This window comes from Saccostrea cucullata, unplaced genomic scaffold, assembly GCF_032062105.1.
Source record: "Saccostrea cucullata isolate Sc308-1 unplaced genomic scaffold, CSIRO_AGI_Scuc_v1 ctg2309, whole genome shotgun sequence".
Taxonomy (NCBI): domain Eukaryota; kingdom Metazoa; phylum Mollusca; class Bivalvia; order Ostreida; family Ostreidae; genus Saccostrea; species Saccostrea cuccullata.
This window is the reverse complement of record NW_026934064.1, coordinates 56,608-82,343: the sequence shown is the minus strand read 5'-3', so window position 1 is coordinate 82,343 and position 25,736 is coordinate 56,608. Positions and strand designations below refer to the sequence as shown.

The 25,736-nt window shown below is 32.5% G+C and overlaps 1 protein-coding gene across 1 annotated transcript in view; it reads right to left on the bottom strand.

Moving 5' to 3' along the window:
• LOC134239875 (uncharacterized) overlaps window positions 1–25,736 on the bottom strand; it is a 27,628-nt gene extending 1,892 nt beyond the window's left edge. The window contains exons 1-4 of the mRNA XM_062722002.1: window positions 25,490–25,736; window positions 11,406–12,096; window positions 11,248–11,286; window positions 10,778–10,801 (exon numbers count right to left, since the gene is read on the bottom strand). Of these exons, the coding sequence (XP_062577986.1) occupies window positions 10,778–10,801; window positions 11,248–11,286; window positions 11,406–12,033 (691 nt within the window). The 5' untranslated portion in view covers window positions 12,034–12,096; window positions 25,490–25,736. The remainder of the gene's footprint in view (window positions 1–10,777; window positions 10,802–11,247; window positions 11,287–11,405; window positions 12,097–25,489) is intronic.

Sequence of the window (25,736 nt, the reverse complement as noted above, 5' to 3'; positions counted from 1 at the left end):
TCTTTATAATTTTTAAATTACGTTAATGACATGGTAGCAAGTGTTGACTCAGATTGTAATCTTATTTTAAACGCTGATGACAGTGCTATTTTATTGGCATATAAAGATCAAGATTTTATATCAGAAAAGCTTAGTAAAGTTTTAGATCAGACTTCTCATTGGCTTGTAGATGATAAATTTTCATTACATTTAGGAAAACAACTGAATGAATTATGGTTCCCAAAGAAAGCTTCAAAATGATCAAAATTTCCAGGCTGTATTTAATGACCATAACTTTGAATATAAAGAAAAAGTTTATTATCTTGGAGTTGAGATGGACTAATGTTTAAGTTGAGAATGCATTTGTTGAATCGATTGTTCAGAAAATAAATATGAGACTGCGTTTTCTCAGTGATGTAGCATTGTTTTTGACAGGGGGTGGGGCAGCCAGAGAAATTTCTTACTTACCCGAGAAAGGTTGACAAGCAGAAAAAAAAAAGAAAAATTGCCCAAACTCGAAATTCCTATTTCATGGGTGGGGGGGGGGGGGGACGCCAACTTTTCCTGTAACGACACCAATTTTTTTTTAATCCAATACTACCTTTTCCTTATTTCCCTTTTCTGTAGCGAAACGGAGGGGGTGCAACCTGCTTTTCAATGAATAGTAACAGATATATTTTGAAAAAAAGTGGGGAGGGGGCAGCCCTCCTCCCACACAACCCCTTTTCCGTTGCTACGAGCCTGTTACCGACAGGCCCGTTTTTTAGATACTTTTTGTAAAATGACTTTGTGTTCAGCATTCATACAATGTCATATTGATTACGCCTGCAGTGCTTGGTATGCAGGGCTATGCAATACCTTAAAAAATACAAATTTGTCAAAACATGGTGGTTGATTTGTTTTTAATTAAGGTCAACAGGCATCTGTGAATTACAGTGCTGCTATCCCACAAGTTGACACTGGTGGGGATCGGATAGGATTCGGGATTGAGGGTTCCAGATTTAAACAAATAGTAGTTAATCGAACTGCATCCTATTCTGCATCCTACTGCTAATCAGAAACTTTTCAACATTTTATTTTATTATGTTTACGTATCTACTGTCATTTTCCACTATAGCTCATAGTGAATCAATTGCATTTATATTTCTATAAATGCATATTTCTATAAATGCAATTGCTATATTTGTATCCGCAACTGCATCTCAGACATTCACGTAGAATCACCTTTCCAATTATGACAGAATCTGAACTTGTTTATTTCGGTAATATTTACGAAAATATATTAAAAAAGTCTCCAACTAATGCCACTTCTCTCTTCAATCAATATGACAAAGCAGCCCTTTCAAATCCTGAAAAAAAATTTAGTTCATCTCGAATGTCTTATCAAAACGTACTTTTCAAACAAACTTTTGTGCCCGATATTTGTAAAAATGCTGGTGTTGGAAAAAAAAATACACACCCCACTGCATCCTTGCCATCATCCAGCATCTGAACGACTCAGGGTGGGAAGCACGTCATATTATATTTTCATCAGGCCACAGAAATGAATCATCTTTAAGATCTTACAGCAGGACCGTATCTACTTCACAAAAAAGGGCCCTTTGCACGAAATTGTCGTCACGTAAATCACAAACCTTGGCAGCAACAACGTGCGATGTCAAAAATTGCATTAGTGCCTCTCCCACCGGTCTAAAATGAACTACTTTCTATTGAAACCTCCACCACCGCATCTGCAGCCTTACTATCATATCAGCTGTCAAATAATTCAGTCACACAAACGCCTGGTTTCTTCGCAAATTCCACATTTAACAATTGTAACTTTCATTGCAAATGTGCAGATAACAGCGTATAGAAATATAGTTCTCTATTTGAGATTTATTCTCATTTGAAATGTTTAATAAGTGGAAGTCCAGATATTCTAGATTTCAATTTTGACCTGTCTGTTTGGTTTATGGTCTAATCAAATCTTCTTATTTAGACTTACATACAAAATAAAATGTTATTTAGACACAGATAGACTATACATGTTATTTTCATGGTACTCAGTTTATGAGAAAATAAAGTTTTACATGAAACATATAATTGTTAAAAAAGTTAAACGTATACTTCTTTTGTCATTACACTGTATTGACAGTGAGGCTGTGTCCGAATTTTCATATTTCGTTAAAGTTTGAAACTTATTCGAATTAAAAATTAAATCCATTAAGTGTTTCGTATCGTAATCTGCAATTACAATTTCTCAGCGACACTACGTTTCTAAATTATCGTAATACAGACAATGATTATTATTTTAATAGCACATAGGCAGCATAAGATTTATTATCAATCAATTATCACCTTCAAGAATAAGTGTCACCTGATAAAAATCCCTTTTACGAGACCCATGTCTTCTGCCTGGGGTCATTAAATGTCCAGGTAAAGTTGCTTATTATGTAACATATGTATACACATAGCCACGTATACATAGCAACTTCGAGGTATAAAGGATAAATTTCAATAGAATATGCACAGCGGGACTGCATTTTGGCTTCGAGGGATCAAGGGTTTCCAGAGATCAAGAGTTCGAGAAATCAAGAGTAAATTTGCTTAGTTATATAGGGGAAAATTCGGAACAGGAGACTCAGTTCGAGAGATCGAAGTTCGAGCCATCAAGAGTTACCTGTATTTAATACGTGTAGATATGTTAGAGCAATTGTGTCTTCAGTGGGTACGGCTATTATACAGTGTACCTTCCCCGCATGAAGGTGTTGGCATTCGTGGTCTGATTCTTATGAAGAGTTTTACATGTAATCATAACATAAGAAAAGTACCTGAAATCTTTTTGTTATTACTTACTCCCTTTTCTATATCTAATTTTAACCCCAATTATTTTTCCTTACGTAGAGAACAAATTACAAAAGAAATCACAAATACCGCCACAACACAGGGGTTATAATTATTTATGCGAAAAAAAAAGTCACTACACCTGTTGTATTATTACCGTATTAGCCTTTTGTAGTGGACAGTATATAGGGAACTGATACTGCCTCGCTAGTAGTGGAGTGACAATCCTAGAAAAAGATGCTTAGTTTTCGAGTTTAATGGTCCGGCATACCCTACGGCTGAAAGTTGTATTTTATAAAAGAGACATCCCTCCTCATACATTTTCGCCCGGTCGTAGAGTTTTCTCTAGTCAATTTTTTTTTAACTTGCGATGATAGTCGAAAGAGGGGGGGGGGAGGGGTATTTAATTTATTTATTTTTCTAGCTTATATTTTGTTTTCAAAGATTAATTATTGATTTTAAAAGAATACCAATTTGTGTGTGATAGGATAGCTACAGGTATCTAAATTTACAATGCAAAATTAATCAAGAATATTATTTGCCCCCCCCCCTTTTTTTTTAAAAATCTTATGTTTTGTTATAGAAACGGCGTTAATTTCAATAAAATATATTCAGTATAATTATTTATGATTAATATTGCGATGTTAATAACAATGTTTACTTAAGCCTTAGAAAGATTTATAAGACAATGATTTCTGATCAAATAAACCGCACTTTTTTAAAAGACATCCTTTTACTCTCTTTGATCAAAATATTGTTAAATATATTAAATTGGCTTCTATTATTAAAACGATAACGCTAATATTCCGTTTGAATTTAAATTAATGAGCATTTTATAGTAACTTTCATTTTTTCAATTATTCAAAATAAGTGATACATATTTTGTTTACGCATTTCCCCATTTACATGTACATACTGCCAAAAATTGAACTCTGTTACTATAATTCTTCATAAGGGTGTCATATTTGTTCAGATAAGTCCTTACGGTACTTAATCTTTTCTTTTGAAAAAACGTGTCAGAGAGGAAGATATGAATCAAACGGAACCGTAATAGCAATCCATTGAAGTTTTTGCTTGGAAAACTCATGGTTTGTTCTGTCTTAAGAAATCTTTTCGATATTTTTTATTTTGAGAAAGAATTAATTAAATTGACAGTTTTGCTTCAAGAATTAATTGTACAAATTGCAATGGAGACAGAAATCTAAGACGCTATCTTTAAGCATCGCAGCACAGTTAAGGTTAAAAATGGAAATATCGGCAATTTTAAAGATAAAAAAATACATACTTTATTAAGATTAGCGATTCTTTTTAGCAATTCACTGATATAAAAAAAATGTAATGTGGTTTAAATCTACATGTTGAAACATTTAGATTTTTAATTTAGACTTGTCATGTAATGTCGACGTCACATGACTTTGGCAATTATACTTGCAGTTTAGAGATCATCTATAAATTTCAATATTGCAAGGACATATCCAAGTTAAAAATCTTAGTTTATTTTATAATCCTTTTCAACACTATATGTAGTTTGTGAAAAGTGCTGCGAACCTATATAGATTCCCTTTTTAAATTGGTAAAATTTAATTTGTTGGATGGCAGGTTGAATATTTTGCTGGTCAACTACATTAAATATAGTATAATTAATTTATTTGCAAGATTTCAAGAGGTTCGCAGCACTTTTCAAATATCTTAATGCTTCTTGAGTTTATGTGTAAAATTTTGACAAAATACATTAAGGGTATGCCCTTGCAATAAATCGATTTATTAGGGCCCTTCCATTACTTTCTCAATGAATCTGCATACAAACACACGACCTTATCGCTTGTCTGGAGAATGCATGTACAGTTTATAAATAAAATACTAAAATAGACATGGCATCCAAGTTAACGGCTTTTTATTTTACTGCAAATAATATTTTATTTGAGAACAAAAGACATTTTTCATTGTACAAAATGTGACTTGATCAGCCTCTCACTGTGTACAAACTGCGTCATTTTTGCAAAATGACGTCACATTGACAAGTGCATTGCGATCGATGCATCCTTTATATACTGTTGTGTGGGATTTAACAAATGACAAAACTGCATGTAATAGTAAGTTTGTATGTAGTATACAGCTATCCAGCTGTTTGTAATAGCAAATAATTTCATTTGTGGTATTTTGAAGACCTTACATTATGTGTGACGTCATAGTAAACATTTCCCGTACAAATTAGGCCCCGCCTCCTTACTGTAACCTTAACTGTGCTGCGATCCACAGAAACAACAAGGGGTTTCAAACATTCTTTTTAGGGCTTCTAAATGAAATGACAAAGTACTTAGGCAATCAGCCTTTTTTCAAAATTCAAAGAAATAAAGTTTCCAGTCAACAGATGAAAAAAAAAATCCACGCACGACATGCATTTAATGTGATTATTACCATGTGATCAACATTTTGCACCGTTTTAAGTACTTTTACAGTGTATCTCTTTTACAAAGTCTCTATTCTTGAAAAGTTAACAATAAAGATATACATGAAAACCAATGAATAGAAATTACAGCACTTGCAAATGTATTACGTCATTAATTTAACTCTTACCCCTTTTCAAAGAAATGCAACTTTAACATCCATACGTGTTGAAAATCTTTCAAAACCCTAAAACTCTACCATGTAACCTGCTTAATTTATGAGTAAACGCTTATTCATCAAATTAAACGTAAATTCAAATCATAGACAATATCTATTGATAAAAATTGGGCTATTTAAACAGAAAATTGAATAAAATTTAGACTTTAAATATTCTGTTGTCTGTCCTTTGGATGAGACCAGAATACTGAAATTCAGTGTGAAAGCAAAGATGACCTCTAGAAGAATATTTATTTTAAAAGCTTTTAAACAGGCGTCGAATAATTTCTTTAAAAAAATAAAGAATCAGATATAAAAGGTTAAAAAGTGCGAAATTTATGGTCATATTCCGGGGGGTGGGGGGGTGGGGTGGTAGGGGTGTTGGGTGTTGTTGTTCTTGTTTTTTTTTTTACTTTGTTTACTAAATATTACGTGACTGTACGTAAAGAATAAGGTGCATTAGGGTACATTAGCATTATCTCTTTCAAATTTAAATAAGATACTATAAGACTAACCTTTCATTTTACAGACAGACAAATGGGCATTCTTATTCAAATTTTCGCTCCTTTTCCATGAAATCAATATGTTCACTGAATAAATAAAATTCCTACACAAATATACATTATTTTCACGAATTTCTTGAACTTTTCCTTGCATGTACAATATCACGGTCAGATTTCATTAATTGATCTTTGATCTCCTTTTATTTTAAAAATTTGACCATAGAATTTTCTACGACCGGGCAAAAATTATTGCTTGACAATATATCTGACCAAAAAAGTACAAATCAGCCGTAGGGTAGGGTGGTACATTAAATTCAAATTTCTGATGGTCTTGTCACTCCACTATAGTGAGCTAGATTTTCTAGCGATGCGGTAAAATCTCCCTCTATATCAGGCAAATTAAGCAATGGCGAGCCTGTTTAACCCTTTGATGGGTGACCGCTTCACGTTACAAAATTGACCGCTTCACGTTACACTATGATTTTTCAAAATAAATTGTTTTATTATATGATTGAATAATTTAGGTCTCTCTGATTGGCTGAGATCCAACTATGTTGAAAAATACTGCGTTATATTGACCTGCACGTGACTTTCCAGGTGAATTTATTTCGCAGCACTGTTAAGGCCTACAATGAGAAATCAACGGAAAATAGACGTGCAAAAAAGGGGAATGTTTCAAAAACTGAATTTATTTTAATTAAGCTTTATTATTATAACAGAACTTAAATACTTATGAAAATAGCATAGTATAACCCACTCTGTACTATATTAAGTTTGGTCCCATCGATGGACAGTCAGGTGATGAATGCATAGTTCATGTGCTGAATGTAGGTCATGAACAAATTTCAAAATCGCAAGTTGAAATTAAAAATGTAAGCTATTAATTGTTTCTGCATACTTTGTAGTTTCTGAAAAATTCTGCTGCTTTGAATAGATTTTGCGTTTTAATAGTTAAATTATTAGATAAATTTAGATAAATAAGCCAATGTCGAAATATGTTTGACTTTTACCAAATATTTTGTGTACTTATAAAATCCCGCCCTGGATTTAAAGAAAGCAGCAGCACTTTTCAAGTTAAGAAAAATATCCTTTGTCTATATTCAAAAAATGGCTAAAATCTATTCAGTGTATGCCCTTACGAAAATACGATTTTATGAGACATCTCGATGTAAAATACAGTGGTCGGAACGTTATTGTTGACAAACCAATCGTGTATCGTTTGTGTATCAGATTCAATCGTGTGAGTTTTTAATCGTGCGAGATCGTGCGTTTAGAATCGTGTAAATTTCGTTTTGTAAGTTTTTATCGGAATGTTATTTGTAATATAAGCATTTCCTTTGTTTGTTTTTCTAAATTATTAACTAAAATCCAAATAAAATGAAAAAGCGCAATTTACATAAAAGAATGCAGAACGAACTAATTATCGCCCGTAAACAAGCAAACTTCTTATTGTGGTCAAGATAATCTTGAAATCAAATTATTGAAAATAAATATATTTTTTTACAAAGAAATAAACATTTTTCAATGCTTACATAAATAGTTAGTCGACAAATATACATGGACACGGCATGATTTTCGGGAGTTTTGATTATCTGTGTTTATCTCTTGAGCCTATTTGTAATTAATTAATCTTAAATTTCTGCAAATAAAAAAGTTGAATAATTGGCAAGTTTATCAGACATTGAATCATTGGAAACATAAGGATAAAATTTGCAATTATAATTTAAGTCATTCCATCCTGCCTTTTTGTTCAATCGTATCTCCCTTTTTGCATATCATGATATCCAATTCAATCAAATAATGCCACCCACAAACATGTACATCGTCTTATAGAAGGAACAAAATTCTTTTTTTTTATCGGAGAATTACCTTAGAAATTATCATTCTTAATCTTAAATATTAAGTCTTGCATATATTTAGTAACAGAAATTTCATTTTCCGTTTTTTTCTAAATTTCTTCAAAGTCTTTGAAATAATATTGATAATTCTTTGAAATCTTAAATAAGTATTAAGCCGTATTTCGTTTTGAAAATATCAGATTCCTAAATATTTTGAACTAGAATCGTGCGTTTGCGTAAACATTCGTGTAAGATCGTGTAACGTGTAGAATCGTGAACGTGAAAGATCGTTCGTGTATCAAGTTTAATCGTGCGTTAATCGTGCGGAATCGTTCATGTAACGTGATCGTTCGTGTAAGTTGTCAACAATGACGTTCCAGTCACTGTATACGTAACCTGTACATAAAATCACGACATAATTGATAACTACATTATCTTTATAATTAATGAATAATTGCAATAAACAAAGGATATACATTAGTATTAATCGAATATTTCAAACCTGTAAATATTATTCCATTTAATGATAACACGCATTTCTCATTGTTAAAAAATTCCTCAGTCTGCCTTTCACAGTACATGAAATACGTCATATTTACCAAAATGACGTCATGTTTACAAATTCATCGCGATCACTGCTTTGTTTATAACCAGCTACATTGGATTTAACTAGCAAGTTTTTTTTAATGCATTGATAAGTTTTATTGTTGTTTATTGAGTTAATATAGTTAAAAGTTGCAATTTTTTTCATTTTCAGGTATTATGAGAAATACATAAAAGTCATATTTTTGTATGACGTCAAAGTAAACTTTTCCTGTATTAATAAGCCCCGCCCCCTTTTTCAAGCCTTAAAAATGCTTCGAAATTCTCGAATGGGACGTTAAACTCGTAAAATTAATTCCTAAATATTATAAAACAGAGAGTTGTAGAACAGGATAATATAGAATTAGACTAAAATCACAGGATAGGATTGTGGATGCAGGATTTACGATAGGATAGGATAGAATAGGCTTGTCAACTTATAGGATAGCAGCCCTGTATGAAGTACTTTAAATTACATTTACAAGTTAGAGTCCCTCAGCTTAGACTCAACCATGTTTTTACTATTTACCAAGGAAAATCCCCTTCGTATCTATATCTATCTATCTATATATATATATATATATATATATATATATATATATATATATATATATATATATATATATATATATATAACACTTATATTTAAGGATCTCTGTGTTGTCAACTTGATCCCACATCTTACCTATAGTAATATTTTTTTTACTTAAAATTATCTTGTCAAAATGCATTGTAACAACGTATATGTACGAGGGTTGATCCAAAAGTAATGTCACTGTGTCCATATCTTTTATATTTGGCGTCATTTTATCAAATACAATATACGAAGAGATGCACAAATACAAATCTAATAAACATTGAGATTTTCATTTAACACTTTACAACTTACTGAACTGTTATGCAACACACACTTAATGTTCACGTCATAAAAATAGAAATTTACCATTTGCCCCGCAAGCAGCTTTTAGAGTGGTACACGTTTCTATAAAGTTTAGCTTAAATAATATTATGACGCTATATTTCAATACAAAAATAACTTTTCTTATTTGATGAGCTTTTTGCAAGTATAAAATAGAAGGAAATGGTCATTAAAGTAAGGATTAAATGAACTTTTTAAAGTGCGTGAAAATGCGTGATTGCGGGGGAACGTCACATTTTAAAGTGATTCATTTTAGAATGAAATATACAAGCACATTTAAAAGACTAAAAAAAAGCATCAAATATCTCATTTTTTTCAAAAAGACAGAATTCAAGTCATTTTCTAGTCTTTAATTAAAATTAAATGACGGCATTGGTATTTGTGATCATAAACATTGTTGTTTTACTCTCTTGAATTGAACAAAGGGAGTATCGATATGGGAAAACAAACGGCTCAACGAATTGTGATGCATTTAGTGTTTTAAAATATTGAAATTATCACTATCGACAATTACGTTAATTAATTAGATTCACAGAATAAAGAATGTTAATAAGAGAATTCTTCATAGCAAATTTCATTTCAGTAAATTTTGGGCGGATTATGGGTCATTGAATGATCAGCAGAGGACAAGAAGCCCGAAAGTTGGGAGATCGGACGGAAACGTTCAGTGGTGTCTGAAGTCAAAAAGCACAAACGGATAGAGTGACATGTGAATTTTTTAAAGTTTGCCTTATGCTACTGTTCAAAAAAAAAATTGACAGACGGCTTAATTATGAAAAGAGTGAGTGTATAATGGTACTGAGAATTCTTAAAAAAAGTGAAGTTGGTGAAAGTGTTTGCGAATCACAAATATTTTGTAATGAAATGAAGGGGAAACGTTTTAAAGTGTGACGGCGCGTATTCGCAACATGACGTTATATTTAGGTGCGGCGAGTACCATAAATGCACATAGTTTAAAATCCAATAGTTTAAAATGTATACATCATATTCCTTTGAATTTTTTAGGTCTGATTTGAAATAAAGAAAGCTTTTATCATGTATTATTTTGTTGTTTTATGTCGATTCATAGCAATTTCATCAAAGTTGTGACATTACTTTTGGATCAACCCTCGTATCTATCTACATTGTATCTTAGTATGGCGATGGACCTTGCATGTTATCCAGTTATTCGAGTAAATTTCCTTCGATGCATGCATAGCTTTAATATAAGAATAAGCTGAGTAAAAGTTTGCAAAACCAAAAAATGAAAGAATGTTCACCTGCGTTCGGGAGTTGCTATCACAAAATCAAATACGAGCGTGGGTGAAATGTAATAATATCACATTTATATATTTTTATGAAAAGCTTAAGCTCTAAAATTTATTTTCACCGATAAATTCCCGCTAAAATATATATATGCGCCAAAAGTTCTTATTTTACAGTATTGATTCGTTATCTCTATTTTTACCAGTAGATATCCTGGAATATTTCTTTTAAAAGAAATACCAAGGTATATATTTTTCTTCTATTATGTTTGAGCATTATCATACCGATCTTTCTTGCAACTCGTAGATCTACAAAATAAAACAATGAAGTCTGTAAGTCAGGGTTAAAAGAAATCGAATTCAAAATAAAAAAAATTCCTTTTATCCAAGTTACTCATTATAAAAGAATGATGATTCCTTTGTTGCACAAACCCCTGCATCATTTAGTTTAGTACATCTGTTGCATTTTTTCTTTGTCTTATTATTTAGTTTATGATGGACAACAACAAGAAATTGGTTTATCAAAACATGTATTCTGCAACCGGAATGCTTAAACGCGTTTTAAAACTTTTTTGCGAAGTTGTCCCATTTCTCTATTTCATGACATCTCATGTACCACAGATTATTTATGTGCCATTTAGTATCAATAATACAATTCATTGTTTAATAATTGACACTGTGGCATATTGTATTTCTTGTTTCAATGGTGCGATTCAAACGCCCATAATGGCATTCGACTGATATGTGATATTTACCATGAAGCACCAAATCCCTTTGGATAATCTTCATATTATCTGAAAAAAATCATTATGTTCTTAAAGAGTTTATAAGATTGATCATTGTTCACTGTTTTTATTTTTCTTTTTCTTTCAAAACTTGCAATATGCTATACAAGACGTAAATGCTTACTTACCCGATAGATCATTCACAGTTGTATGAAGTTCTCTGAAATCTCCAAGTAAGTCTATGTATTTTTTCTCTTGTTCTGGGTCCATGGAGCAGGTTTTTATTGTGTTGACTGCATCCTGGTATATCGTAGTGGTTCCTAGGTGTCGCTCTAGCTCCACTACAATGTCCCGGATGTTTCGCCATTCCTGTTTAAATTCTGAATCGGATAGAGACAGGTCAGCTGAATGTCCGTAATACTGGTTTCTAATGAGGCGAATTCTTTCAATGTTAGCTGCCACCCTTCTATCTCCTGGGTCCGGAATCTCTCCCCAACCTTTATAATGCGCTGGTATTGTACTTACATTGCGTATAAGCATATACAATAAAGATATGTCTAAGTCTGAATAATCACCACTGTATTGTTTTGTTGGTTTGGGGAATATTATCTCTGATTGTGATTTGTTGAGGGGATTTCTTTGTCCACGTGGGACTTTATCTGTAAATTCTTTAACCTTTTTTGACAAATCAGATGGTAACACTTCTGTCTTTAGGATGTCACGTAACACATCAGTACAAGGACCCAGTATAAGCCTCGCCAGTCGAGCAGTGTTTGTTGTTTCTGGTGTAGAGGTATAGCACTTGGATAAAGACATACTGTGGCTGGTTTAACAATGTTTGATAAATGATAGTATTCTATCCTCGTCATAGAAAGAAACCTTAAAAAAAAAGATTTTCTTATAAAAATTGTAATGATTGGAAACAAATTACATCCTTAATCTTAAACCTAACATCAAAACACATTTTGTATAGTCAAATCGATTAAAATCCATAACCTTTAAGAACATACATTGTGATGTGTGTTTTTATATAATTTGATTTTAATTGCATCGTATAATTTAATTAGAGAACACTACCATAATATATTATATAACCAGGGTGGTGTATACCACGATGATGTACAAAAAACCTTTCAATCACCTAGACGTGGCACCTGATCCTACCTCTGATTTCTTAGATGTTCTTGTATACTCAACTTTTATTTTGTTATGATTGGTGGACTTTTGAGCTCGAGTACTGTTCATTATCCTCTTAAATTCCTTATAAAATTGGTACACTCTGAATGCAGTTCGGAAGGAGCAATTGTCTAATGTCTGTACATCATGATGGAAAATTTTATTATTAAGTTTCATTGCTACCCAAGTTTCCCCGGCATAACCTAGGTTGGAACAGGTAAAACATTTTTATAAACTCTTATATTGCAGACGATTCAGTTTCAAACCATTATAAACAAAATTGTCATCTGCCTTATGAAAATCTACAAAACAGGCATAAAGTTTTTCTTCATTATCATCCGTGGGAATCCGAAGATGTAGATATCACAGTTTCTTGGAAATCACTGTACCGTACCCCAGTGTGATTTTTTTTGACAAAAAGAAATATTTTTCTATGACATATTCATAAAGTATTACAACCGAAAAACCAAAATTTAAGCTTCCTCATTCCGGGAAGAAGACTAGTTTAAGCCAGTTACAAATTCATACCTTCTGATACTAAAACAGAAACAGATAGTGACATCTCTAATGTAAAGGGCCAATCTCTACAACTTGACAAAAGCAGAAAACATAGAATTTCGAAGAATTGGTATGACAGACAAGGAATTCATGTATAATTTCCTTAATTTTATTTTCAGTAGAGGGGTAGGGGCAAAGTACATGAACTTGCTTTTGATCTTTTTTGAGTACTGTGACACAAATTCAAAAAAAACTTCTGAACAGTTTTGCAGCTTAAAATACCTAAACGGACAAATTGAAAATTGTAATTTAATTTTTTAAAATAAAACCAAGGAATTCATGAGACATTTTCACAATTAATTAAACTGCAGTCTAAACTGGTCTTTGTGAAATGTCGCTTATAGTGTTTCCTGTTATTTGGACTCAAAACCATCTCTTTTCAAATTGAATGTCCATATTTCTCTCAATTTCAGGTGCGTAAGAATTTCAATATATACTCATGTCTTGTTCCGAATTATTGGTAGAGATAAAAACGCACACGGCAACATCTCGCAAACAATATTATTACCTAACCTACTATATAAATTATAATTAGGCATTTTGAACTGTTCCACGCCTTACTATATGTTTTTGCGTGATCATGAAACAGTGAACTGTTGACCGGGCCACAGAATGAACTGTTGCCTGTTTAAAGCGTCATCGTGATATTCAAGCGTTTTGATGATCACAACATCACTAAACACAGCTAATTGAGCCACGTACGTGTTACATATGGTTGCACATAATACATGTATCACGTATGTGAAATGTACGCATCACATACGTGTATTACATTTCACGTAGGTGGTACAACGTACGTATAACATACGTGTGACTACATAAGTTTCACATAACGTACGTTCAACGTATGTTTGGAATACACGTATGTGTTACATACGTGAAACGTACGTGTAACATACGTTATGTGCAACCATACGTTACACGTATGTAAATAGACGTCCGGTTTACATGTGTAATGTCAACCACATGCTACACGTATGTTAATGAACACATGGTTTACATGCGTATTATAAACCAAATGTTACACATACGTTAATTATTTCATGGTTTACATGTGTTATATAAAACACTAATGTCATGTATAGTTTATGTGTATTATAAACCTCACATTAAATATACTAATGTACATAAATAAATTATGGTTAACTTGAATTTTAAAGCTCTTGTAACTTGAAGCAGTCACCCATCCAAGGGTTAAACAGGCTCGCTGTTCCTTCACTTGCCTGAAATAGAGGGAGACTATACCGCATCACCAGAAAAGGTAGCACACTTGCGAGGCAGTATAAGTTCCCTATATACTGTTCGCTACCCTCTCATTACATATATGTTGATGAATATAGTAACTGTATGTGTATTATCAGGCACATGTTACATTTACATTTACCGGTAAAAGGGTGTTTTACATGTGTGTGAAAAGCTATATTTGAGAATGAGAAGGCTGTATATATTGTAAATTTATACTACTACATACATGTATGATAAATGTAGGTTGACTATAAATCTAATCCTTTTTATTTTATTTCAAATTTTATTTATTAATCAAATTATCATTTAGTTTTTGCTTAAAAGAGAGAAAAAAACAATGCGTTAAACATTTATTGTTGCTAGGGACTACATAATTTCGTTTAAAATACAGGAACTTTTTGTATAAAAGTATGACTGACTTCCACAACTAACTATTTTTCCTTAATAGTCTAAGTGATTTTGGAGAACTATAAACAAGATATTATTTAACATAACAATTAATAGGCACTTTGGGCTTAACCTGTTACTCAGGAAGAAGAGCAATCATAGTGATATGACCATCCATAAAATCCTTCTTATAGCATGTATAACGGGTCCTTAGATCAGAAGCTGCATTTATTTGAATAATTATAATATTTAAAATCTAAAATATCTTTTTTTGACATAAACATTATTATGATATTTGGTTAAACCTAGGGCTGGGCAATAATATCGATATTTCAATATATTGCAATACAATGACAAAAAATATCGTATCGCAATACGATTTTGTAATTCAGATATATTGGCAATCTGCTTACATTAAAGAATTTTGTCATTAAATATAAAAATAAACTTATGAAAGATTGTTATTAAGCCAAACAGTAAGTCAGAAGTTGTTTTGTGGGAACATTTCAGAGCATAACTTAAATGAAATCATCAAGATTTTTTTTCCGTGTTGGTTACTTATCATGTTATGTACATTCTGCATGTTAATTAAAGTAAATTTAGTAAGAAAATGTCATTTTTATGACATTGAAAATATTGCAATACATATCGCAATACAGTTAAAAATATCGCAATATATCGCAATACGAAATCTCGGGCCAATACCCAGCCCAAGTTAAACCCAATCACAACTGAAGCTCACATGTGTGTGCGTTGTTGACTTGCCGTGTGTGTTTTGCGTATTTAATGTTTCAATTTATTTCACATTGTTTACCTTACGTCCACTTTCATGTCTGGCATAATGTTATCAGTTTGCATTGGTTTAAAATTTACTCTAAAAACAACCAACAAAGTTTACATAATCAAAGTACTGAAAGTACTGGGAAGCGCTAAGCATATTGATTTGAAATTCGTCAGAATTATTTTAATATAAAATGTCCTGTTGTATTGAATTTTAAGCGATATTTTGACAGTGCGAAAGCGCTAGGTCGAACACAGTTGTCAAAATGTATGCGGGTCCTGAATATGTGAACCCCGTTGGGATATGAAATTCAACATTGTCTCATGCCTTTTTTTCAAGCATTATACATTATCTTCGTACATGTATGTTAAAATATTAATTAATTTATCTTACAGTACTGTACACGTAATTGCCAGAAAATATTTGTGCGTGTAAAAATATTTTCCTTCCCCATCGCCTTGTAGGAATCTATAATTAAGAGGTCGTATTTGCGTATAAATTGCAATTTATTGGAAGGGATATGGTAATCGAGTTTTCCGATGAAATTTCAACTCTAAATGTACATGTTGCTATACTTTTGCTGGAAAATGTATACATTGTATTTTAAAAAAAAATGTGAACACTTGAAAATGTCGCTAAAATTCCTCTCAATTACATGCAACACTGAAAGATAATATCTTCTGGTGATCATATTCAATAACAAATTCATTCTGCGTTTAACTTTACAATTTTTTTTTTTTTCAAATTAAATATTGACATCATGTTTGTAACAACGTCATACGACAAAACTATATGTAAATGAAATGAACATCCATAGAATTAACGCCCTTTATGTCAGAGATAATATATGTAAATATACAATTTAGTATAAAGATATTACAGCAAAACTCGTTTAGTACGAACACGGATATTGCAAATGTACGGATATAGCGAAGTCATCTTGGATCCCCAGCTATATTAATCTAATGAATTTCTTATACGGTTATAACGAATTACGGATATAGCGAAGTAATTTCATATGTCCATGTAACTTCGTTATAACCGAGTTTTGCTGTATATTTATCTTTTGATGCTATCCTGTAATCTCTGATTTTCAAATATATGATTTAAAGCGCACATGTATTTGCAGTAACATTTGTGTTGATATAAACGTTGCAATAAAAATTTTACACGTTTTTATCTTTGGATTAAAAATACATCATTAAACCCCAAAAGTATTTTTGACTATTGTTGAAATAATTTAAAATGCTTCAGTATTTTTTTGCGGACGCTTGGTGCTTTTCACCATTGTTTACTTGTGTATTTATGATCTTCACTACCATGCAAAACATGTTGAGAGGAAAAACATATCTACGGCATTGTAGTGCTAATTAAAAAGGAATATTGAAAATAATTGCTCATAATATTTCTGCTCTTTCAATGATTTTAAAATAATTCAAGAGTCCAAGAAGGAAAATACAGTATTAATCTCAAGTATTAATAAATCTTCATGAAGGTATACAACATTAGTTTATTCTAATTTTATTTAGTCTTCATTAAGAATCGGCAACATATATGAGACACATCTTTACATAAACTATTTCTAGTTCCCTACTTCAAGTATTACACGGTTTGCTTAACATTTCATCAGTCGTATTTCTGTCCATTGCTAAGAACGTTATTTAAGGTTTTAGCATTTTTCGCCATATCCTGCACACTACACGCACAATTTTAGAGCACAATGCATGTATTCCGAGAAATAAGTTTTACTATTTGAGTGGATTCGTTGAAAACACACCCACCACATGCTCTACATGTCTGTACAACCCAAACTGCCCTTCCTTTCGAATTATGTAAACACAAGTATAGGTCTATATTAAAAAAGACCATCCTTGAATGCATTCCAGTCTGTTACTAATTGATACTTAGATGCGAAAATCAACTTTACTGATAAATCTCAGCATGGTGCAAGATGTTAGTAGAAAGGCTTGTTTTAGTTACATTGTCTGAAATAATTGTCTAGAAGAAAAAAATAATTATAGTTTATATGGATATATAGAACGTACCATATTATGTTAGTAGTACATTGTAAATCAATTTTATGTGATTTCTTTTACTGAATAACTCACTTCAAGTGTGAAATTTAAAACCTTATCAAAATCCCATCTGAGTTTTAAACCATGTAAAGGGTACGTATTGTATATTCACTCACTATATTGCATGTACATGATAGCTAATATACTTTTTAATTAAGTATTTGCGCCATAGAGGCAGCAATTGTAAGCTACGTGGTACCAAATTAATGTGTGCCGACATTGTTTAAATGAACTACAATGTATAGAGAAGAGCATGAAAAGAACTGCTCTTATCTACTAACTGTGGAACATCCTTAAACCCTACTAATTGCCTTCTATTATCAGAAATGCACGTAACGCAGCATCACACTAAAATAGCAGAAAGAGAGTCAGGGATTTCCAGTTGCATATTTTTAGAATAACAAGGGAGTTATCTATCTTGCTTATAGTGGCGCTGGATCCGGGACGGAAGTAGATTTACGCTGAAAGCGCTTTGCGCTGCGCTTAGCGCTTAAAAAGTTCTCCAATCTCGTCATGTGTATCGGATATCGGTAGAGGCACATAAAATTGAACTTGGTCATCGGTAGATATAATCAATCCGAATTCAAGAGCAAAACTAAATTAAAACTAGAGGTACTGTGAGCAATGGGCTCACCAAATGATACCCCCGCCTCCCATATGAGTATAAATCGCAGTGTCCATGATTTGCTATGGGAAACCCAAAATATGCGTCGGATCAAAAAGTAAAATAGGAGGTGCACAATGGCAATATGTAATAAAGATTCTGTGAAAGTTGCATCAAATTTCATTCAGTGGTATGAGAGGAGTTGCGGATAAGAGATGGGTACCCCAAAGCGTAACAGACGGACGGACGGAATTAACGATTACTATATACCCTTCCGCTTTTCAAGCGGGGGTATAAAAAAGAAAGAAATTCGCGATAATTTCACAACAAATCTCAAAAGGCAATAAATGATTCACCTAGATAATTATCAAATATAAAGTGCGTACCGTCCGTATAAAACTGCATATGTAAACTAAGGGGGTGGATTTTTTTTAGTTTATTACATAATGGAGACTTTGGTTACCAAAAACAGAAAATATTGACCTAACCCTAACCCTAACCCTAACCCTAACCCTAACCCTAACCCTGGCAGTGAGCTGTCCTCGTCAGCACCCAGGTCTATTCATCAACACGGGCACGTTTTATCAAAATGCAGGTGAAATTTAAAAATACTGTAATAACAATTAAGTATTTATTTAAAATGTTTTTCAACCTAACAAATATGATGCAAAAAAAGAAACGACAACAATTTGATGTAAAGTTCCACTCACTGAATTTATTTCTTTTTACAGAATTTAAAACATCACATTACATATGGTAAAGGAAATTATTATCTTTGAGGGCAATAATGGTGTAACAGTTTTGTTTTAAATATCTGCCCTTTTCCTTTCTTATGAAATAAATTGTGTTTGAGATTGTGATTTTTTATGTGATTTTAGATATGCTTTCCAGGATGGTGACTGAAGCTAATCTTTGTAAACACCTAAATGCCTAGAATGGACTTCAAAACAGATTCTGAAAGTTTAACCAGTATAATCTTTAATATGGTAATACTTTTAAAAAGGAATAAGATTTTCTGATCATATTGCTTTTAGAATTGCAAATACTACATGTAACTTGAAGCTTTTCATGTAAAATTTGAAATGCAATTGAGTTTGACAAATTTCACACTACTAAGAGTTATCTCCCCTTGTCGGCGTAACTCTCGTTTTTCCCACTTTGTCCTTTGTAAGTTACCTGTTATTATTTTCAATCTTCAACGGTTATTGGACAATTTAGATTTGTTCCTGTATTGCCAAAGTTTGGGCAACATGAAAATCTTAATGAACATATTCATTACAGATTTTATTTTTAAGATACTGACCAATAAATTTGGTAAGGTTACAGAGGGAAAACAAGGCTTTACACCGGTATGACCCTGCAAAGGGGAATAACTTTTATAAAATTTAATGTGAAAGTCGTCTATTTTTTTTAACATATATTTTTTTTAACCTCAAGGACAAAAAGTATACACATGGAACACACACAAGAACAGATGGGTCCATGCCAAGCTAAAGATTAATGCAGAAGGTAAGTTCAATTTTTCATTTCGCAACTCTTGGTTTTATCCAGACTGGACCTTACATATAGGTTAAGTCGGCTTCAGTATAATAGAAGGATATGGAGATAACGAACAGCAAACACGGACCCCTGAAACATCAGAGGTAGGATCAGGTGCCATAATAAAACACCAATGCACTTACTATTCGGAAAATAGCTTGTTAATCATCTCCCTCGACAGCAAACTATTTCCCTTGGTTGCATCTTGAGGAATAGTTGCTGTCTTGGGGATGATAAACTAGCTATTGTCCTCATAGCCAGTAAATAGGTGTACATGTATACTGTTTTTAGCTCTTCTGAGCAATAGGCTCAAAGAGCTAATGCTATGGCCATTTGTGTGGTGTGCATAATTTTTTTAGAATGTGGGTCATAACTCGAGATCCCCTTGGACAATCATTGTCAAATTTGTCAGAGGGCATCCTTGGCCCAAGGGGTACCATTTATACTAAAACTAGGGTTTGGACCATTATACAAGGGGAGATAATCAGGAAAATAAGACCAAGAGAACTTTATATTGGCCAAGAATTGTTAAACTTTGTCAGTTGAGGCATCTTGGGTTTTTGGAGAATGTCAACCAAAAAGTAGGTCACCATGACCTACTTATGGTTTTTTTTATAGCTCTATTGAAATATCTTTAGTCCTAACTGGCTAAGAATCATCAATTTTCTCGGTTGATGTATTTTGGGTCTTATAAACTTAGAGGCTTCTAGTCCTAGTGATAGATTGTACAATTGATCAGAAGAGCGATTCAAGGCCGTTGGGTTTCTTGTTGTCCATCGTCATACACTGTGCTCTGTCTGGTAAAATTTTAGCATTTATAGTCTCCTCCCCCCTCACCAACACCCAACCTAAGGGGGTGGGGGGGTTAACCCATCAAAAGTATTCAAAATTGTATTTTTTTAATTGGACATCAAGCAAACTGTTAGCAAGATTTTAATAAGCATTGAATCCTACTAAAATTATGAAATTCATAAAGGATAGGTGGATCAGATGTAAAGGCACAGCTTTATTAATTAATCATAAACTGAAAATGCATTGATTCATTGAAAATTTATATATTGCTCCTAAATTGAAAGCAAAATGACTAAGTTCATGACAATGAGGAACAAGTTTTATACCCCTATAATCAAAGATTCTGGGGTACATCTATATAGCTTTTGCCTGTCTGTCTGTCTGCAAAATCTTTTCACAGTGGCCATATCATTTTATTGGGTGAAAGTATGGCCTTCATATTTCACAGACCTGGGTATTCATTGTGACAATACTTTTGTACTGGTACACAAAATTAACCTTTTGAATTGAACTTGGAGTATGACTCAATTTTAAGAAAGTTTCATAACTTGAATCTTGGCCTTACCTTTTGAACAGCTGGTGCAAGGGCTTTCATACTTCACTTGTATATTTACTGTTACAAGACCTTTCAATGGGTATAAATTAAAACATTTGACCTCAACGTCTAGTTTAACCCACTTTTAAAAAACTTTAACTTTGATCATAACTTTTGAGCTGATAGTAGTACGGCTTTCATATTTCACAGATTTATTCTTTGTGACAAGTCCTTCCTTTGATGTCAACAATTTTGACCTTTGACCTTGACTTTGGAGTTTGACTTGCAATCTGGAAACTTAAACCTTAAGCTGGCATATGGGGTATCAGTATGTTATAACAAACACATTTTTTTTTCCAAGTCACCCACAAATAAATGCCATTTAATGAATTTTAGATAAGAGAATTACAAGGTAGATATTTGAGGATATAGAGAAAAAAAAAATAAAAAGATCATGGTTATGAATACTAAAAAAATAATAATAGTTATTTAGTATTTATATTTATACCCCCCGCAAACGAAGTTTGGGGGGTATATAGGAATCACCTTGTCCGTTTTTTTTGTCTATCCGTCTGTCTGTCTGTCTGTCCGGTCCATATCTTTCTTACAGAGGGACATTAGTATCTACTACTCCACACTAAGATTGCTCATGACCTAAGGGTGTGTCATGACCTTGACTCAAGGTCATTTGGGGAAGTTCAAGGTCACTGGAAGAAAAATTTCATAATTCATGTTTGATACATATCTTTTATGGATAATCTTGGTAGGTTTTCATTTCACACAAAGATTGCCCATGACCCAAGGGTGTGTCATGATCTTGACCTTAGGTCATTTGGGGAAGTTCAAGATCATTGGAAGAAAAATTTCATAATTCATCTCCAGTCCATATCTTTCTTATGGATAATCTTAGAAGCTTTTTATTTCACACAAAGATTGTCCATGACCCAATGGTGTGTCATGACTTTGACCCAAGGTCATTTTGGGAAGTTCAAGGTCACTGGAAGAAAAATTTCATAAATCGTGTCCGGTCCATATCTTTCTTATGGATAACTTTGTAGGTTCTCATTTCACACAAAGATTGCCCATGACCCAATGGTGTGTCATGACCTTGACCCAAGGTCATTTGGGGAAGTTCAATGTCACTGGAAGAAAAATTTCATAATTCGTGTCCGGTCCATATCTTTCTTATGGATAAACTTGGTAGGTTCTCATTTCACACAAAGATTGCCCATGACCCAAGGGTGTGTCTTGACCTTGCCCAAGGTCATTTAGGGGAAGTTTAAGGTCACTGGAAGAAAAATTTCATAATTTGTGTCAGGTCCATATCTTTCTTATGGATAAACTTGGTAGGTTCTCATTTCACACAAAGATTGCCCATGACCTAAGGGTGTGTCATGACCTTGACCCAAGGTTATTTGGAGAAGTTCAAGGTCACTGGTAGAAAAATTTCATAATTCGTGTTTGATACATATCTTTATTATGGAAAAACTTACTTCTGAAAAACCCAGCGGGGGGTATTTTGTTCCGTTTGGACAGTTCTAGTTAAGTTCTACAGGGAATTAACCAGGATTAATGTGTGGATAATAATAATGTTCAGGGGGAAAAATGGGTTTTCCCTTATTCCATGCATTTAACATATTCTTTTTCTTTACAGATAAAAGAGAACTGGAGAAGAATGAATTGATGTTAACATACTCAACATTAAATTTGGCTTAAATCTATATATGTCTTTTGTTGTGATTGCTTCAAGAGCAATTAGGTTCAGGAAATTTAATGTGAGGGATAACCAGAAAGTGGATCATTCAACAGATGAAAAGAAAATAAGCCTTTGAGAGAAATTATGTCAAATGCATGAATTGAATATTTAAATTGCACGTAATTTTTGTTTCACCGTTTACAATATGTGAAAAAAAATGTTCAAAACATGTGTTTAACCAAGGTTTGACACATTTTTGTATGGTATTTATACATTTACAATATGAGCAGTGAAAATAATAAACCCATTAAACATGTTATGAGAAACATATGTTACACACATGTTGCACGTATGTTATTCATATGTGAAACGTTTGAGTAACGTACGTGTGCAAAATGTGTAACGTATGGTAGGCAAAACGTATGTTTAACATACGTGACACGCATGCTATTCACATGTGTGAAAACGTACATATAACGTACGTGGTGCTTTTTTCATGGAAAACGTACGTGAAGTCACGTACGTGTCACATACGTTTAACGTACGTGGCACAATTAGCTGTGTATTTACCTGCTCTATAATTAATCAAATTTAATTAAAACACACAAACAATCAATTTATTAAGTATTACTTTAAATTAAAAATATTAATTTAATCTTTATATTATGTGTTCAGCTAATTAAAAGACAAGTATGTGAATAAACAGTTGTGAAAAAATTTTATTGATTGTTTGTGTGTTTTTATTCCAATTTAATTAATTATATACTGTATAGGGGATTAATTTCACAGGTTGTAATTTTCACGGTTTTCTCTCATCGGACATGATCGCGGTTTCTTGAATTCGCGGAATTCTTATGTCATAGAAGTTACCTCCCGTGTCTATATCCGTTTAATCCATACCAAAGCTACATGTAGTAAACGACATTTTTTATGGTATGTCTTTATTTCACCAACAACAGGGTAAGTTAAAATGGAATAGTTAGACTTAATAAATAATTGAAAATTAATTAATTCAGATGCTATTATCAAAAGTCCTTGACTATAAACGTCAAATGAATTGTCTGTATGCTAGTGCATGTGCACCTCAAGATCTTCAAAACAACGCGGCGAAAAACCACTGGACGGTAATAAATGTGTTAATGAAGGCCGACGAAAGAATATCCTTCCACATCGTCAATAAGTCCGATAGTTATTTGACAATTTTTAAAAATCAAAATGTCGATAAAAACTATAATATGCATGATAATGCAGGTAACAAATACACCGTGCGTGGTAATATTAATTACGCACGGGTAATCAAAACTCAAGGCCCACGTGTTTTGATTGATGAAACATGTAGCGTTGGCTATTATAAAGCCTTTTAACAAATACAGGTTATTATCTGTCAATTTGAATTAAAGTAAAGCGCGATAATTAAAATAATTGAATGACAAGTACTACTCGTAATTAGTAAAATGACCATTTACTGTCAGTGGTACATGCATTTAAACATATCGTAGTCTACCGGTATTCTCAAATTTCAAAATAAAACATGGAGATTACTGAAAAATTATTCACTGTTTCTTGAATTCACGGATTTATTATCACCGTGAATATAGCGAATATTAACACCGCGAGTTTTTTTTCCCCCTATACAGTAGTAGGTTAGGTAATAAAACACTTATTCAATATATTTACAATAATTGTCACCGAGGTAACATTTTGACTGTTTACCTCGTAGTCATTAAATAAGTTTATATTTACAATAATTGTCACATAAGTAACATTAAAAGATGATTATTGATGAAAATTAGCTAAAAAAAATATACCTCAGAATGTCATTCATATGGTTCTAGAGGCTGACAATAATGAATATTATGAATTTTCACAAAAATATTATACTTGACCTTTAATTGTCCCTAAATTTTACAGATGGTGTTTTACACAGCATACGTTTTTGTCATTTCTTATGCAATGCTACATGAACTTGAAGATGCAACTCAGACTAAGGAACATACCGTTTAAAATAAGGTTAGCATAATATCAAATATGACTTAAACTTTAAAGCATCCAATGTATTTAATGTAAAAAACTGGGGAAAGTTTCATATTAAACGGCGACGTTATATTTCTTTTAAATGGAAATTTTAGCATAAAAACAATTGATGTGGACAAACAGAACAAATTAAGAATACAGTCTCAGCAAAAACAAAATAATGAGCACATTTTTCTCTGAAATTGGTGAATTGAAAAAAGTTTCAATGCAACCTTAACAACAAAAATCTTCCATTCATATGTCGAATCGATGAATTCCAGTGACATTGAAAGAAAAGAAACCACAAATTCTGACATATCGGTTTCATATTTTGATATTTACTAGAAAAAAAAATAATAGTCGGAAGGATATGGAGATAACGAACAGTATTCGATATCAAAGTCCATAAAACAATACAAAATAGGAGCAGAGCAGAAAGGGAGCTGTAGCTCCGAAACATCATAGGTGGGATCAGGTGCCATGGTGGAGTGAGCATCCCTTGCTGACCGGTCAAATCCCCCGTGTTCTCCTCAACATGATCGTGAAATAACGGATAATATTCATGAAAATCATAAAAATTTTAAATGACATTTTTTTTACATAATGCAGATATGATTGATCATATCAGTACATCAAAAATGTTCCTATACAAAATACTTCCGAATATTAAGACCCTCTGTAAACACATATACTATTGTGTGTATAAGTATCAGGATCCTATAAATAATTAGGATGTGTGCATAATGTTTAATGAAATTGTTGGTTTAAATTTTTAAAAAGTAATATGCATCAAAACAAAGAAAATTTGTGAAAGGAAAGGCAAACACCGTTTTTTTCTATGATGTATATATTGCAGAATGATTCTACTTACCACTCCTACGGATGCCCAGAATCTAAACTTATTTATATATGTAGTGATCAAATTTATGAATCTTCGAAAACTTCCTTATATAAACCTAATAGTGCGTGGATCAAATCAAAATATCATTTATATTGGAAACTGTCTGTATATTGAACACCGAAGCCTATCTATTGATATTTATCTCTACTCATCTTTTTTTAACACCTTGTTGTAAAAAAGTATATATATGTGAACAGCCATTTATTTCTAATTTAAG